This window comes from Ipomoea nil, unplaced genomic scaffold (genome assembly GCF_001879475.1).
Source record: "Ipomoea nil cultivar Tokyo-kokei standard unplaced genomic scaffold, Asagao_1.1 scaffold0100, whole genome shotgun sequence".
In the NCBI taxonomy this organism is placed as follows: domain Eukaryota; kingdom Viridiplantae; phylum Streptophyta; class Magnoliopsida; order Solanales; family Convolvulaceae; genus Ipomoea; species Ipomoea nil.
The window spans coordinates 576,094-591,450 of record NW_017616528.1 but is presented as its reverse complement, the minus strand read 5'-3'; the positions used below and the strand labels follow the sequence as shown (position 1 = coordinate 591,450).

At 38.5% G+C, this 15,357-nt stretch overlaps 3 protein-coding genes across 3 annotated transcripts; all 3 read right to left on the bottom strand.

Moving 5' to 3' along the window:
• Window positions 1-50: 50 nt before the first annotated feature.
• LOC109182332 (serine carboxypeptidase-like) lies at window positions 51-2,329 on the bottom strand. Its single transcript, XM_019332520.1, has 7 exons — window positions 1,981-2,329; window positions 1,732-1,900; window positions 1,535-1,654; window positions 1,291-1,434; window positions 970-1,206; window positions 617-878; window positions 51-399 (listed from the first exon to the last, which is right to left on the bottom strand). Exons 1-7 carry the CDS (start codon window positions 2,295-2,297, stop codon window positions 170-172), a joined length of 1,479 nt encoding a protein of 492 aa, XP_019188065.1. The 5' UTR covers window positions 2,298-2,329; the 3' UTR covers window positions 51-169.
• A 5,482-nt stretch (window positions 2,330-7,811) lies between these two features.
• LOC109184392 (protein FAR1-RELATED SEQUENCE 5-like) lies at window positions 7,812-8,852 on the bottom strand. The gene is made up of 2 exons (XM_019334423.1): window positions 8,154-8,852; window positions 7,812-8,069 (listed from the first exon to the last, which is right to left on the bottom strand). The coding sequence occupies exons 1-2, from the start codon at window positions 8,850-8,852 to the stop codon at window positions 7,812-7,814; spliced, it is 957 nt and encodes a 318-aa protein (XP_019189968.1).
• A 9-nt stretch (window positions 8,853-8,861) lies between these two features.
• On the bottom strand, window positions 8,862-10,602 carry LOC109184324 (protein FAR1-RELATED SEQUENCE 5-like). The gene is made up of 5 exons (XM_019334337.1): window positions 10,593-10,602; window positions 10,156-10,257; window positions 9,739-10,023; window positions 9,290-9,650; window positions 8,862-9,180 (listed from the first exon to the last, which is right to left on the bottom strand). The coding sequence occupies exons 1-5, from the start codon at window positions 10,600-10,602 to the stop codon at window positions 8,862-8,864; spliced, it is 1,077 nt and encodes a 358-aa protein (XP_019189882.1).
• Between the last annotated feature and the right edge of the window lie 4,755 nt (window positions 10,603-15,357).

Genomic DNA, 15,357 nt, shown 5'->3' with positions numbered 1-15,357 from the left:
GAAAATGAGATTTGTCTGCAATTTAAGTTATGTGCTGCAGTCACCTGGCCTTAATCAGAAACCAGTAGTATATGTATTAAATTTTCCAAAAGGATTCAAAGCTTTATCAATTATAATTTTCTTTAAGGAAAACAATGTATACATAAAAGTTTAAGGAAAGATGACAGTCCTATGGCTTTGAAAGTTGACCATGCATCCACCTCCGAATCATTTCCAGCGCTGCTTTGGGCTGATCCATTGGAACCATGTGTCCAGCATCATGAACCTTAAGGAACGTGAGAGGTCCATACCTCTTTTGTATCCCTTTTTCCTTTCCATCCAGTAAAAATGTCACGTTTGGAGCTGCACCATAGCCCCCCTGCCCAGACCACTTCAAAGCTTCAACCCATCTCCAGTTCCCTGTTTCATATCAAAGTGGACTTTTAGTTGAGTTATCACACTATATATGTATGGAGTTAGGTGCAAATTTATTTCTTTATAGACTGTCATCACATTTTCGAAAGTAGAATGCTGGACTTGGCTCTTTACCCTAGCCAAATGGTGCTAGCTCGACTTGGCCCTTACTGGCCTCGACCCAACAGAGTTGTTGTTATGATGAAGAGAACAAGTAACTTACCAAGCCAGTTGCAGATAAGATCATATTCGCCCGCATAAACCAGCAGATTGATACCATCCTCCAGCATTGATGGAATGCCCACTGCAAGATTCTTGAACCAGTCCGATGACATATCCTGGTACACTTCAGAGCTGCACGAAACCCAATCAATGTCGCCCACCCCGAGATCATCCTTCACCGATTGTGTGTTGAGTAAAGTCTCTACATTTGAGAAGTCATAGCAGAGTGATCCCCCATCACATTTCTTCCGGATATCATAGTACTGTGTACATTATGTGAATCATTAGTGAATGGCATATGGCAAAATATACCTCAAGAAAAGAGAGTACTTAAAGAAACACATTATTCTGTACATTTATGTTCCCTGCTATCCCCAATATCTGGTTGAAGATGATTTCGCAACGGCTATTAGCCTCGCCGCAAGATCCACCAGCACTGTTACACTGCCTCACAGCTTCTTGACAATCTGGGACAAGTTGCATCAGGTCATCATGATCAGATTTTGAGATTAATTTGTTGTCCAAAGCAAAGTCTGGGTATGCTGGATACTGTATTTCTGAATTGGTGAGTCCATTGCCGATAGCTAATCCCTGTTACAAAGCATCTATCATGTTCTAAACCCAGATTATATTCCACAACTGTGACAGAAAATCAAAGGTTGTCAATTGTCATACCTTAAGATTTATGGGAACTCCTTCTTTCTTCTTGTTTCCTTGGTTGACCCGTGAGCCCAATGCAGGAATATAATGTCCAGCATAGGATTCTCCCGTTATAAAGAAGTCATTCTTTGCATATTCTGGGTGAGCCTTGAAGAACTCCTGTATAGTATTTCAATGTAATCAGAGGGAGTTTAACTTCTAACCACAATTAATTATGGAGATAGCACAAGGGAAAAATAAAATTTAGCTGAAGATCGACCTGTAAGAAGGCATAAAGATCATTGCTGACACCATCTTCGTCAGTACGGAAGTCTTCTTCACTAGAACTATAGCTGAACCCCGTTCCAGTCGGTTGGTCAACATATATAAGGTTAGAAGCCTGTGAAATAAAATTATATTGCCTTTGAATACCAATTCAGATGAAAACATCCTAGGACAATACCGTTAAAAGATTACCTTGTCCCAACCATAATCATTCCAAAAGAGGGACTGGTTGTCAGCAATGTAAAAAGGTCCATTCTCATAAAACAAAGCCAATGAACTACTGCACCCTGGCCCTCCAGTCAACCATATAACAACAGGGTCACTCTTGTTGCTTCTCGATTCAAAGAAGAAATAAAACATCCTGCACCAAACCCAAAAAACACATCGTTCATTACAAAGATCGAGTACTAGGAAACCATAAAACCCAAAAAAGTAACACACCTTGCATCTACTGTGTTTGGAAGCCTGTAGTACCCAGCATGATGACCCAAATCCTCAACAGTCGACCCAGAATCACCAAGAAGGTTCAACTTGAACTTCTTCTCCACCAATCTGGGCGAATCCGCTTCCGCCGCCGGCGAGTGGCCGGCGGGACCCCTGTTCAGATCATGCAAGGGGAATAAATTCAGTTGTCTGATCATCTTCTCCGCCCGCCGCTTCGCCGCCATGGAATTATCCGCCCCATTTGCTTGCCCAGGCGACCAAACCAAAACGAGCACAAGCACAAAAAACCACATGGGGTATAACGTTGTCGCCATATTCCTTGTTGGGATGACAAGAATATGTGTGGTGTTTGATATTTTTATAAGGAGATGGAGTGAACGCTAAAGCGCAAACGACACGAGGGTGTGAAAACGGAAGAGTTAAACCGGCAATTTGGTTTTAGGATTTTTGTCCTATTTAAGACGCGTAATCAGTAATCACGGAAAGTTTCGATATTACGGAGTATTAATGATGGAAAGTGGAAACTCATTGAATGTAATCTTCTTCCCCTTCTATTCAGTATTACGGTAATTTTATTTTATGATGAGGATTGTATAAATCTTCTAAAACGGATATATTAAGCTATGAAATTACGTAAATAAATGTTAATTCCCGTATTAATTCCTAAATAGAAATAATTCATTTTTACAATCAAGTTTAAATTTAAATTTAGCTTTTTAAAAATATTTATTTAATTTGATCATTACATGTATTTATTTAAGTGAAATAAAAACGATTAATAATGCATATATAGGAAGTTAACGAAAATAATTACTTTTATTTTATTCGGATTTTATTAGGAAAAATGACATATGTCATATCATTAGATAATTATTAGTTGCCTGCATGAGCTTAGCTCATTGATTTAGTAGGCAGTATTAAAGTTCGAACCTCGGCAGCGGCAGTGTGGAGATTATGCCCAAAGTGGGTAGATCTCTTGGGCGCACCAGCATCTGACATTATTTTCAGCGGCAGTGTGAGGATCATGCTCAAAATGAACATACTCCTTGTGCGCACTGGTATTTGACCTTGTCTGTTAAACCATTGAGTCACCTTAATTTACATTCTTCCAAATATTCTGTCGTGTCTACTGTCTAGGTTGCGGATTCAACCTTTGGAGAGAAGAAGATAATTATTAGCTGTATTAGTTTGAATTCAACTACTTTAGTATTCTATTGTTGTTAGGGTCGAGAGGTGACTTAGGTCAACCAGCCAAGCATTTGATAATTGAAGTAAGAATTTTTTGTGTGTTTTTTTTTTTTTTTTTGAGATTAGAAATCTGAAATCACAACCACTATCCGATGAGGTGTATACTATCTCATGTATAAAGATCATATATCGTCGAGATTGTGTTAACAAGAATTGAATTATGACCATTAAATATGAGAATTACATTCTACTTAGTCACTCACCCTTTTCGGACAATAATAATATTTTTAAAAAGTATAATTACATCCTTTAATATGTCATATTGAGACAATGGAGTCCAAGCTAGAACCGGTGAATGACCTACTATTACAAATCATTTTGACTCCGGCGATCAGCGACGGCTCAGTCGTCTTCTTCGATGGAAGGCGACCAACTGACCGCCTTCCCCGATAGAAGGTGACCAACTCGTCGCCTTCGGCCGCGAAAGGACTGGTCGCCTTCTCTGAATTTATTTTATTGTGATTTTATTAGGAAGAGTATCACTTGTCATATTATTAGATACTTATTAGCTGTATTAGTTTAGAGTCAATTACTTTTGTATTAAAATTGATGTTAGGGTCGAGAGGTGACCTAGCTCAAGCAGTCAAGCTAAATCAAGTTGCTAATTTGGTTTTAAATAATAATTTTATTTTATGACTTTAAAAATTTGATAATTGAAATAATAATTTAATACTTTATATTTTAATTTATATAATTATAAATGCCTTTGTTAGTTATTATATATAAGAATAAGAATTTAATACATTTTACAAAAATAAAAATATTCTTATTGGCGAATTTGGCTCTTTTTAAAGGTGACCAAGTCTTCCTCTTAAATTAATTGATGAGTCAAGGGTTGATTGAATATGAAAGATTGCCAGCCCATTCTATGGGACAAATCCCCAATTAGGTGCATGGGTCAACTACAATATAATTTCTGTTTCATTTAATAAAGGCACAAGTGTCAAATAGACCCATTTACTACTGCGAAGTGCTCAATTCGCACCACGAACTAAATTATGTGTCAAATAGGCCCATCTACCAATTAAATTGTTCAATTAGCATTTTTTACAGGTTGCTAGTAGGTTGCCTATCTAATTATTAAAAATAAATAAATAAATAAATAGAATAAAAAATTAAAAAAGAAAATAGAATATCAGTCACCGCCGTCTGCCCTTTCGCATTTGCTTAGGTTGGTTCAATCGTTTGTATGCATTATGTCTTTGCCTCTGTAACTGAAGATTGATTTGTCAGAGAACTGGAAAATTCAGTGAAAGCGTAGTTTAATTGATCTATAAGGGTTTGGCATTTTTGTTATGTTTTGTGTTGTGCAATAATAAATTTGTTGCTCTTGCTTAATCTCTCAAGTTTTGGTTTGCTAAGAAAGCGACGAGTTGAAGAACTGAAACAGGAATTGGAGAGATCTGAAGGTTCGATTGGGTTAGTATTTAGTAATCTTCTTCCGTTTCAATTGAGGTTAAACTATATGGAACTTTGGATACGCAAATTATATATATTGGGTTATTATATATATATATATATATATATATATATATATTTGTTTGGAGAGATCTGAAGGTTCGATTGGGTTATTATATTTTTTTAAAAATTTTTTATTCTATTTATTTATTTATTTTTAATAATTAGATAGGCAACCTGCTAGCAACCTGTAAAAAATGTCAATTGAACAAATTTAGCTGGTAGATAGGCCTATTTGACACTTAATTTAGTTCGTGGTGGGAATTGAGCACTTCGCAATAGTAGATGGGTCTATTTGACACTTATGCCTTTAATAAATTTAGAAAATGACTCCCAAAGTCATTTTCTTGATTTTCAAATGGACCCAAAATGAAGTTAACAAATAGTATTAAGAATATGTTTGGTTCATAGAATATAATGAATGGAATAACATTCTTGTAAATAGACTTATTCTATTATTTTTTCGAAACATAATATTTCTGAAAATAATCTATTTCTTTTATAAGAGGAATAATTATATATTTATTGAATATTATCCAATTGTACATGGTATGTATTTACAACTAGTATGTATGTGTGTGTGTGTGTATATATATATATATATATATATATATATATATAGGCAAGATAAGATGCGGCTATGTGCTTAGGTGAGGCGGTGAGGTTATATCTCTGCCGTTGATCAATTCTAATCTAACGCACTATACTTGTTCCTGATTGCGCCCTACACTTAGACATCACCGCGGCATAGGAGGGCAAACTCGTCCATTAATTTAATTCAAAATCATCTATTCTCCACTTCTGCAAGTAACACCCGTCTCATCTACATATTCACAATCCCAAAGTGTGAAACCTCTCCAACTTACTCCCGCTCCAGCGACGAAGGCTAGACGAACGACTGCAACGACGAACAGAGAAAACGCTAGAGGCGAACGCACCACAACATTCTGAGAGGAACACAAAGCCTATACTACAACACCGCTCCAGTACAAACCACAAAAATGGTGAACAAAGGCAAACAACGAGAATGCAATGGTATATTTTGTTTATTATTAGTGTATTCTTGAATATTTAACTTGAATGTGGCAAATAACATCTTTACCCTACCATCTGTGTATTTTTTTTAGCATTTCAGACTAGGGCACCTCAGCTCATTGCATGTTCTTTCTGCATGATGAACATTAATGTAGTGTATATTTCGTTTATTATTTCTATTTTCTGGAATTTGTAACTTCAATATGGGAAAAAAAAAGTTGTTGTGTGTTTTATTTTTGTAAACTGGGCATGTTTATCCTACTGTCGGTGTATTTTTGAGCATTTCATGCTAGGGCATCTCACTACGTGTTGTTTGTGTATGATGAACATCAATGTAGTGTATATTTCGTTTATTATTGGTGTTTTCTGCAATTTGGAACTTGAATATTGAGGAAAAAGTTGTTGTATGTTTAATTTTTGTACACAGTGCATGTTTATCCTACCGTCCGTGTATTTTTGAGCATTTCAGGTTAGGGCATCTCATTGCGTGTTGTTTGTTTATGATGAACATGAATGTAGTGTATATTTCGTTTATTATTGTTGTTTTCTGGAATTTGGAACTTAATTGAATATTGGGGAAAAAGTTGTTTTGTGTTTAATTTTTGTACACAGTGCATGTTTATCCTAGCGTCGGTGTATTTTTTACCATTTCAGGCTAGGGCTTCTCATTGCGTGTTGTTTATTTATGATAAACATCAATGTAGTGTATATTTCGTTTATTATTGTTGTTTTCTGGAATTTGGAACTTGAATATTGGGGAAAAAGGTTGTTGTGTGTTTAATTTTTGCACATAGTGTATGTTTATCCTACCATCTGTGTATTTTTAAGCATTTCAGACTAGTGCACCTCATTGCATGTTGTTTTTGTACGGGATCAACATGAATGTAGTCTATATTTCTTTTGTTGTTGGTGTTTTCTGGAATTTGTAAGCAGTGCATATATAGAATAATTTCAATTATTTCATGCAAACAACAAAAGAAAAGCATTAGAACAAGGAGACTCATCAATGCCAAAACAGTAAAGAAAATAGGAAGCAATGTCATTCTTTGATAGAATGGAAGATGATACAGAACCGGATGAAGAAGCGCATGAACAAGCAGTTGATGATAGCTCAGATGATGAGATAGACACATTGGAGCAAGAGAATGAAGAGACTGACCTAAAGATAAGGCCCCTTCCAACACAGCTAACAAAACCCATTAAAGCCCTAACAAATCAACAACGCCAGAGTTTAAAAGACATTGGGCTGGGAAGGATTCTTGACCTCAAAATCACAAACCTTCCAAGGAAATTGGGGATGTGACTGGTTGAAAACTATGACGCAAGGAGCAACACATTGAATCTACAAAATGGCCAAAGACTACAAATCACAGAAGAAGATGTTGCTGTGACATTGGGACTGCCGCTTGGAAACCTTCCGTGGACAGACAGCTGAAGAATGGGATTGTGGATTGCATAAAAAAAACAAAGAACAATTGAACAAGCTAAGAGTGAGATACTTGGTTTCCTTGATCACCTTAGATGTGAACGAACTGAGAGAAATAAACATACAGAAGACAGCAGAGTTTGGGGTTTAAGCAGACTTTCAAACATGTAAATATTTTTGTGATGGCATGGCATAGTTCATATGACTACTAGACAATCGATATTTTGTGATAGATACTTGTGATGGCCTAGACCATTTGCAGCGCTATAAATGCAATATTATCATGCGTAAACTTCATTTTTAAAAGACCCCACCAAAAAACACCATTATAAAAAATAACATGCACCATTACACTTGTTACATGCAAAATTTACCAACATAAGAAATAAAAAGCACCACACAATAATTAACAACCAACATAATTTTACATATAAAAATGCACCACAATACGGAATAAAACACATCATTCAAAACATAAAAAACATTCGGTGTACTTAAATGCACCACATTATGTATTAAAACGCACAAAGTACTGTAATAAAATGCACAACTGCATGTTATAAGAAGTGTGCGCAACTGTGAAAACATATAGGTCCAAAATCAACTGCACAACTGTATCTAACCATTTAAAGGGCATGTCCTACTATTATGACCATATTCATCACAAGTATGACATTTCCTTGATTGCTTTACACATGCACTTACTAGCAGTTTTCTCCCTTGTACTCTTCAACCACTTACCGTTACCCTTGTTGTTAGCTTGAATAGGATCACGCACCTCCACTATTGACCCCTGTGACACAGCTCCACAAAATGAATTGATCACACTTTGTTTGCTGCCACCAGCCACCACCCCACTGCTATTCTCACTCCCATCTTGAAGAAATAATTGCCTTTGCTCACAAAGAACACGTCGTAGCTATGACAAACGTTCTATATTACTATCAGCCAATCTCACACAAGCATAGATGTCAGACCACAATAGATTAGTAAAAACCCTAACGTTCTCCACTTTAGAAGATTCATCAACAATTGTATCATCAATATGAAATATTGGCTTCAAACAAGCACCCTTTGTCCACCGAGACACAAAATACCTAGAAGGAATACTCTCAAGCCCACGATCTTTAAAAAAAATATGCGTACACAACAACCCCATCCGCTTAAACATCTTGCAAGAACAAGTAGCAGTGTAATCAGGCAAGACTAGCTCCACATACCATGCCCGTTGGGCACCATCTTTTATCCCATAGGACACATGACCATCACAATCGCACAAAGACGCCACTTGACACGAATAACAAGTTGCATAAATCTCTACTTGAACATCATAAAATACAAAAATGGTGTAAACATCCATTGCATGCTTCTCCAACGCCAATGGTGTCTTCAAAACAGGAAAACAAGATTCACAATCAGCATTCAATTTTGCTTGTGCATGACGCTGCGCACCAATAGCACTTCCAAAATGCACCAAGAACTCAACCAAACTAGAATGACCATTACAAAACGTACCAAAAAAACTATTTTTAGACTCTGATCGAGACGTTGTCCTAACCAAACCTGACATAAACTCGTCATGAAAATATGGGGATGCCCAAAATGTACGAGAATCAAACAAGTAACGAAACCAACCATTGTCACCCAAACCATATTCCTCCATAATACAACTCCATGCATCCTCAAAAGACTTGGAGTCCATAGATTTGTTCTAAACAATTCCATTCAACTTCCTCCTAAACACTTCATCTTTAGACAAAACCGGCCCAACCTTCTCACCAACCTTGCACATTATATGCCACATGCAAAATCTATGTTTTGATGTACCAAACACACGAGCAACAGCAACTTTGAGAGCTGTATCTTGATCAGTAACAACACAAATAGGGTCATGACACATAGTTTTCTTAAATTTATGCAAAAGCCACACATATGAGTCTACGTCTTCCCTCGTAAGCAAACCAGCACCAAAGGTGATGGATCTCTTATGGTTATCAATTCTAGTAAACGGAACAAAAACCAACTTATACCTACAACAAAACAATCAGTTAACACTATACTTCTAACAAAACACACCATAAGGCATGGAATCATGCACCACATAAATACACAACATGCACAATAAAAATAAATACTAACATGTTAGTACGGTATGTAGCATCGAATGAAACAACATCACCAAACAAAGCAAAATTCTTCCTAGATACTGCATCCGCCCAAAAAACCCTTGAAAGCTGATCAACTTCATCAACATCATATTCAAAATCAAAAGCCTCACACAATTCACGCCTCTTGAAAAGCGTATCTATGAATAATTGAGCATCACCATTTAGAATGTACGCCATCAGGTCACGCTTGAAATTCTTAAAATCCACACCTGTAGCCCCAACATTGGAATACTCACCAACAATCTCCTTAAACAACCTATATGATCGAATAGAGCCAATATTTACCCGAGCACGTGCAACTCGCAATAAACATTTGGTGCCCAGCATCAAGGCTACGATTCACCTTTAAAAATTGCCTAGCAATAATTGAACACATCGAATGGGTGTGGCATTCCTCAAAAGAATGCACAAAATACAAACCATTAGACTTAAGCTTTACCACAACCTTAGCCTTACAACCAACCCTATTTGTCACCCTCCGTCTCCTCGCCAAAGTAGTTTTAGCAAAACTAGAAACCCTCTGCTTAAAACCCTGACGATCACATACTACATGCTTCTCCACAACAACACCATCCCTACTCTTCCGAATTGAGTGCTGCCTACAATCAAACCCAACAGTCCCAACATATTGTTTATAAAAAACAATAGCACCATCCAATGAAACAAACTGTTGCCCAACGAGAGGCTTCAAACTGTCAACGCAAACTGAGTGCCAATACTTAGTCAACCCAGGAGAAATTTCCAACTCACATGAGCTGCCTTGTGTACCCACATCGGTCAAATAATCTTCATCACAACCCACACCACTGCCTCATACACCAACATCAGTCGCATTACCTTCATTGCAACCATCACCATTGCATTCTACACCAACATCAGTGGGATTACCTTCATCACAAACACCACCACTGCCTTCTCCACAAACATAAGTTGAATTATCTTTATCACAAATACCAAAAGATTCCAAATCAACAGTTGCACACTACATGTTAACTAATAAAGCACCACACCTTATCCAATAACACATGAATAACCCTACCTACATGCACATGACACATGCATAAATTCTAATACGGCCAGTCACACCAACAAACAATATATGCACCACGAGCAGACAAAAAGTACACCGTAATCACAAAACAACACACAACAACATAGTCAACACCGAGACCCCGCAAAACCAGATAAAAACAGGCGATAAACTTCCAAATCAGAACAAACACATAATAATAAAAGGCAAATTAAAACTACAAACATAAGCAAGTCAAACATACCAGGCTTCATCGCCCAATTCCAATATTCTCCAAACTGCGATCTTCTCTAATTGCAATCGCAACTGATATCTCGTCCAACTTCTGACTGTGATCTCCAGCGATATTCTCCCAATTGCGACGCGATCACGATCACAATCGCGATCTTGATCTTTTCCCAATTACGACGCGATCACGATCGCGGTCTTGATCTCTCTCTCAGCGCTTAAAATTAGACAAAATAAAACAGCTTATATACATGCACGTCCCCATCCAATGAAATTACTAAAACGCCCCCACTTACCAAAAGCGCGATAAAATTTACTTAATTCAAATAATGTGCCGCTGCCGTTAGATTAGAATTGATCAACGACAGTGATATGACCACACCACCTCACCTAAGAGCACAACCACATATGAGCATGTATATATATATATATATATATATATATATATATATATAATAATAATAATAATAATAATAATAATAATAATAATAATAAGATCAAACTACTTTATTAGTCCGTTGAAGAAGGTGTTCTAAAGGAGCTTTGGTCTAGAGGAGCTTTGGTCTTGCTTTGAGGTTGAAGAAGGTGTTCTTGGTCTACAGAGGTAACCCATGTGACACAAAACCTATTTTCACTTGATAATAATAATTGTTGGCTTCTATGTGATATTCTTGATGTGTTTGAGTGATTGATGCATGATCTTGTGATGATGCATTTTTAGAGCTTGTATTTAGGGTTCTTGAATTCTATTTTATGAGTTATTCATAGGTTCAAGTCATATCTTTGTTGTGTGGAAGATTTGGGGTCATTTGGACTTGAACTTGGCCTAAAAAGTGATTTTTCACGAATGCTGATTTTTGGGTGCAGGATGTACCCGTGGGTGGAGCCCTACCGGTGGTCCCCTCACCCCCCCCCCCCCCACCCCCGCGGGGAACATGTTTGAGAAATGGTTTGGGGTTGTTTTCCCACCCTTTCGCCCATTCGTGTGTGATTCTTTGGCCCCCGTTTGATTGGATTGTTGAGCTTTTGTGTGTCTCCTTGTTGTTACGTATGTCTAGAGCGATGTCTTAAGTATCCATGTTAGGATTTGGTGTCTTGAATCGTGCTTACGATCCAACCTTGTGATTCGTTGGATTGATGTTGAGTCTTTGTGGTTCATTGGAACTATTTTGGTTTACCCGTTTGATATGCATGCTAGTTTGATGTTGTAATGCTAGTGTGTGTGGTTTGTTCTTTCCTATTGAGGGTGGAAACTTGTGTTGACCATCGTTGGTGTCAGATTGTAATCCTTCCTTGTTGAGTATGGTTTCATATCTTCGTTGTGATCCGTTGATTGATTCCTATGATGGTGTTGTGTGTCTGGCTGTACCTTGATTGCACGGTTAATGGTATGGGACATTAATCACCAAGGTATAGATGTGGTCCTCGTGGTGGCCATGGATTGATGTGATGAGATGTTTGAGCTGGTAAAGTGGACAGTGTGGGGACTTATGTGTGAACAGACCGGTAGTGTAGCTCCGGATGGCCGTTGGATACTTTACTTGTGGGCAACATGGGAAACTTATCCCCGTTGCCAGAGATGGTAACTAACCCGTTGAGCTTGGAATCTCAATAGGGGGTGTATACACTTAAAGTTGCTAGCTCTGTTTCCATTGGGCTGCGGTCCTTGTCATTGCGATGACACTTGCATGTGATCCGGGTCGTTGTGATGACCACGTGAAGCATGATTGTTGATGATTTGGAGCCCTCCACACTGATCTACTATGAATCGAGCCGTGGTGCTGACTCCACGGTATATGACTTGGTGTGATGGCGATGTGGACATAGAACTCGTTATGGTGTGAATCTGGCCTTCCATTGCTTAAGAACATGTCTATTGTGAGTCCTTCGTTGTGTATCGTATGTCGTACCTTGTTGTTGAGCTTGTTGCTTGTGGTTCTGTTGTCTTGTTGAGTATGTTGGTCTTTGACCTTTGTTGTGAGTGATTGATAAGTCTATTGATGTTTCCTCTCTCGGCTTTAAATGATATATACTGTATTCCCAGTTCCAAATGGTTTTGATTATATCTATGTATATTATGATACTAAACGCGTGTTGGTGGGTTACCAGCATTATTCGCTGACCGGCGTCGTCCCATGTTTATCTTTGTGTTCTTTCAGGTGATGTTTAGACGAGCGCGATGTCTAGTGCCCGATAGTTTAGTACCTTTCCTTTGCTTTATGGCCTGTGAGCCGATGTAGAGATAGACTTATGAGTTTGGGATAGTTGTGTACACAATGCAGATTTGACCGCCGTAGCGTTTATCATTGTTGGTAAACGTGGCATAACACCCCTGTTTTGGATTTACTTTTATCCAGTTACCTTTTTATCTTCCGTTGTGCTAGTGTTTTGTTGTGTTATCTGCATGTGTTAAGGCTTTTTATATAGCATGTTTGGGGGGTGTTACACAATAAAACAAGGGAAAATTGTAAAAAATGTCCCTCTATAATATGTCAATTATCAATGTCATCCCTGAATTATGAGTGGTGTAAATGTTGCCCCTCAATTATTAAAATGGTGCACATATAGCCCCTCCCGTAGCGTACTTGTGGTTCCCCGTCGCTGTCCATCGCTGGTACTTCGAATCGAGGGAGAGAAAAAACAACTAAATTACATATTTACTCCGACTACATGGTGTTCTACACTAACAGGGAACCACATTTTCGTTACGAGAGGGGCTATATGTGCACCGTTTTGATAATTGAGGGGCAACATTTACACCACTCATAATTCAGGGGTGACATTGATAATTGACATATTATAGAGGGGCATTTTTTACAATTTTCCCATAAAACAACATCGGGAGGTCAAAACATCAATACCGAGACAAAAGAATCACGGGGAACAAATCCCCGACAACAACCATCAACGTTCCCCGCGGGTACATACCCGAGGCAGCCACGTACCCCGCGGGTGGGGCGGCGGGTAGGCCTCCACCCGCCGTTCCGCCCGCGGGTACACCCTCCTATACACAATAATCCCTTCGGGGATTTTCAACAACAAGGCCAAGTTCGAGTCCAAAACACCCAAAATCTCACACACAACAATAATATGGCTTGAACCCAAGAAATAGCCAAGCAATGGCATTCAAGAACCCTAAAAACAAGCTCTAAACATGCATCACCACAAGATAATGCATCAAATCTCACAAATCAACACAAGAATCACAAGTAGAAGCCAAGAATCATCATATAAGTAAGAAAATAGGTTTTGTAAAGCATGAGTTACCTTTGTAGACTAACAACTTCCTCTTTTCACCCTTAAAAGCCTTTCCTGGAACTCCTCTTCCACACCAACTTCTTACACACAATAAAACACAACAAAGATCCTAACTTTAAAAAAGACACCTAAAAGAAGGTTAAAAACACCAAAAAGCTAAGGATCTTACCCTTTCCTATGCTAAAGATGAAGAAAGTAGGAATCTTGGAAGAAAAACTTGCAAGGCTTGGATGCTCAAATTCTAACTTGGAGAAGAAGCTAAACATTTTAGAGAGAGGCTATAGTTTTTGTGTTTTAGGTTGAAGGGTGAATGAAATGAAAGAGTCTTGCTAGGTTAGCTTGAATCAAAATCCTTAGATAGAAAGACATTTCTACCCTTACTAATGTTGGAAAGACAAGGGAACAAGGGCACAACCCAAGAAGCACAAGGTACAACCCTTTGACTTAAGTGACTAGTCAAGAATCTAGTCCCTCGACTATTAAATTTCAGGATTTTAGAAATAGATTAGCAAGGAAACTTGGATTAATTCTTCAATTAATCCTCGATTAGCGTTTGGATTTATGGGGTGTCACGTCCTCTCCCCCTAACAAGAAGCTTCATCTCCGAAGCTTGGGCACGACGAGTTCAATCAAACGGGTAGCAACGAATCAACAATGTGACAAAAGGGAAGAAAAATACCATTAAACAAGACTTCGGGGATCCAAGGGTGTAAGATTTTCAAGAATCAAGAAAACAAGGTTTCCAAAAGACACAAAAGATACTTCTCAAGCAACGCAAAAACTAACACCACCTTAAGGACCGCTAGGATCCTACTACGCCAACTTCTATACTCAGAACAACTAGATTCTAACAAAGCAAAACAACTAAACCAACTACCCAAACAACAAGCTAACACCCAAGGCAAACAAGAGAATAACTAAACACAGCCAACAAGCAACAACTACTAAACGACAACCAACAAATGAGAGAAGAAACGAGCTTACCCCAAACTCCGGCCTAGGAGGAATCATCATCCGAATCCTCGGCATCCTCATCTGAATCCTCCTCAGCTCCACCACGGCTAGACCCGGCCTCCAGCCTATCTAACCTCTGATTGACGGTAACAAACTGAGCCTTCATGAAAGAGAAGCCTTCCTCAATCATCCGATTTTGCTGTCGAAGGAGGGTCACCACACGTTCCTCGTGTGTCATGGCATCATGCTTTCTCTTGGTCCTCGCCTCTTTCCTCCTTACGTTCTCTTCGCTCTCGGAGTCGCTCTCTTCGACCTCCCCTGCTTCTCCTCCTTCTTCTTCCTCTTTTCTCTCTTCCTCGCCTTCGTTCTCAACATCTCCACCCAAGCTCTGCATTGCTAGTTTTAACTTTCCAACCGGAATCTCAAGCTCTTCCACTAACGAACTCCTCTCGGCATGGGCTTTCCTTGCGACCTCTTCAAGAGTGATGTAGTCACCATCATCTAACTGAAACAGATTGCAACTGCGGAGAATTGTGGCATCTAGAACCATCTTGCCCACCGGCTTGGGC

Coding starts and splice junctions, on each gene's coding strand:
- LOC109182332 (XM_019332520.1), bottom strand. CDS start 2,297: ATGGCGACAACGTTATACCCCATGTGGTTTTTTGTGCTTGTGCTCGTT. Junction 1,435..1,534: donor ATCTTTATGCCTTCTTACAG/GTCGATCTTCAG, acceptor AATACTATACAG/GAGTTCTTCAAGGCTCACCC. Junction 879..969: donor GGATAGCAGGGAACATAAAT/GTACAGAATAAT, acceptor TAATGTACACAG/TACTATGATATCCGGAAGAA.
- LOC109184392 (XM_019334423.1), bottom strand. CDS start 8,852: ATGGACTCCAAGTCTTTTGAGGATGCATGGAGTTGTATTATGGAGGAA. Junction 8,070..8,153: donor AATCTTCTAAAGTGGAGAAC/GTTAGGGTTTTT, acceptor CGTTTGTCATAG/CTACGACGTGTTCTTTGTGA.
- LOC109184324 (XM_019334337.1), bottom strand. Junction 9,651..9,738: donor GGTAAAGCTTAAGTCTAATG/GTTTGTATTTTG, acceptor GGTGAATCGTAG/CCTTGATGCTGGGCACCAAA. Junction 9,181..9,289: donor GCTACATACCGTACTAACAT/GTTAGTATTTAT, acceptor GTTTTGTTGTAG/GTATAAGTTGGTTTTTGTTC.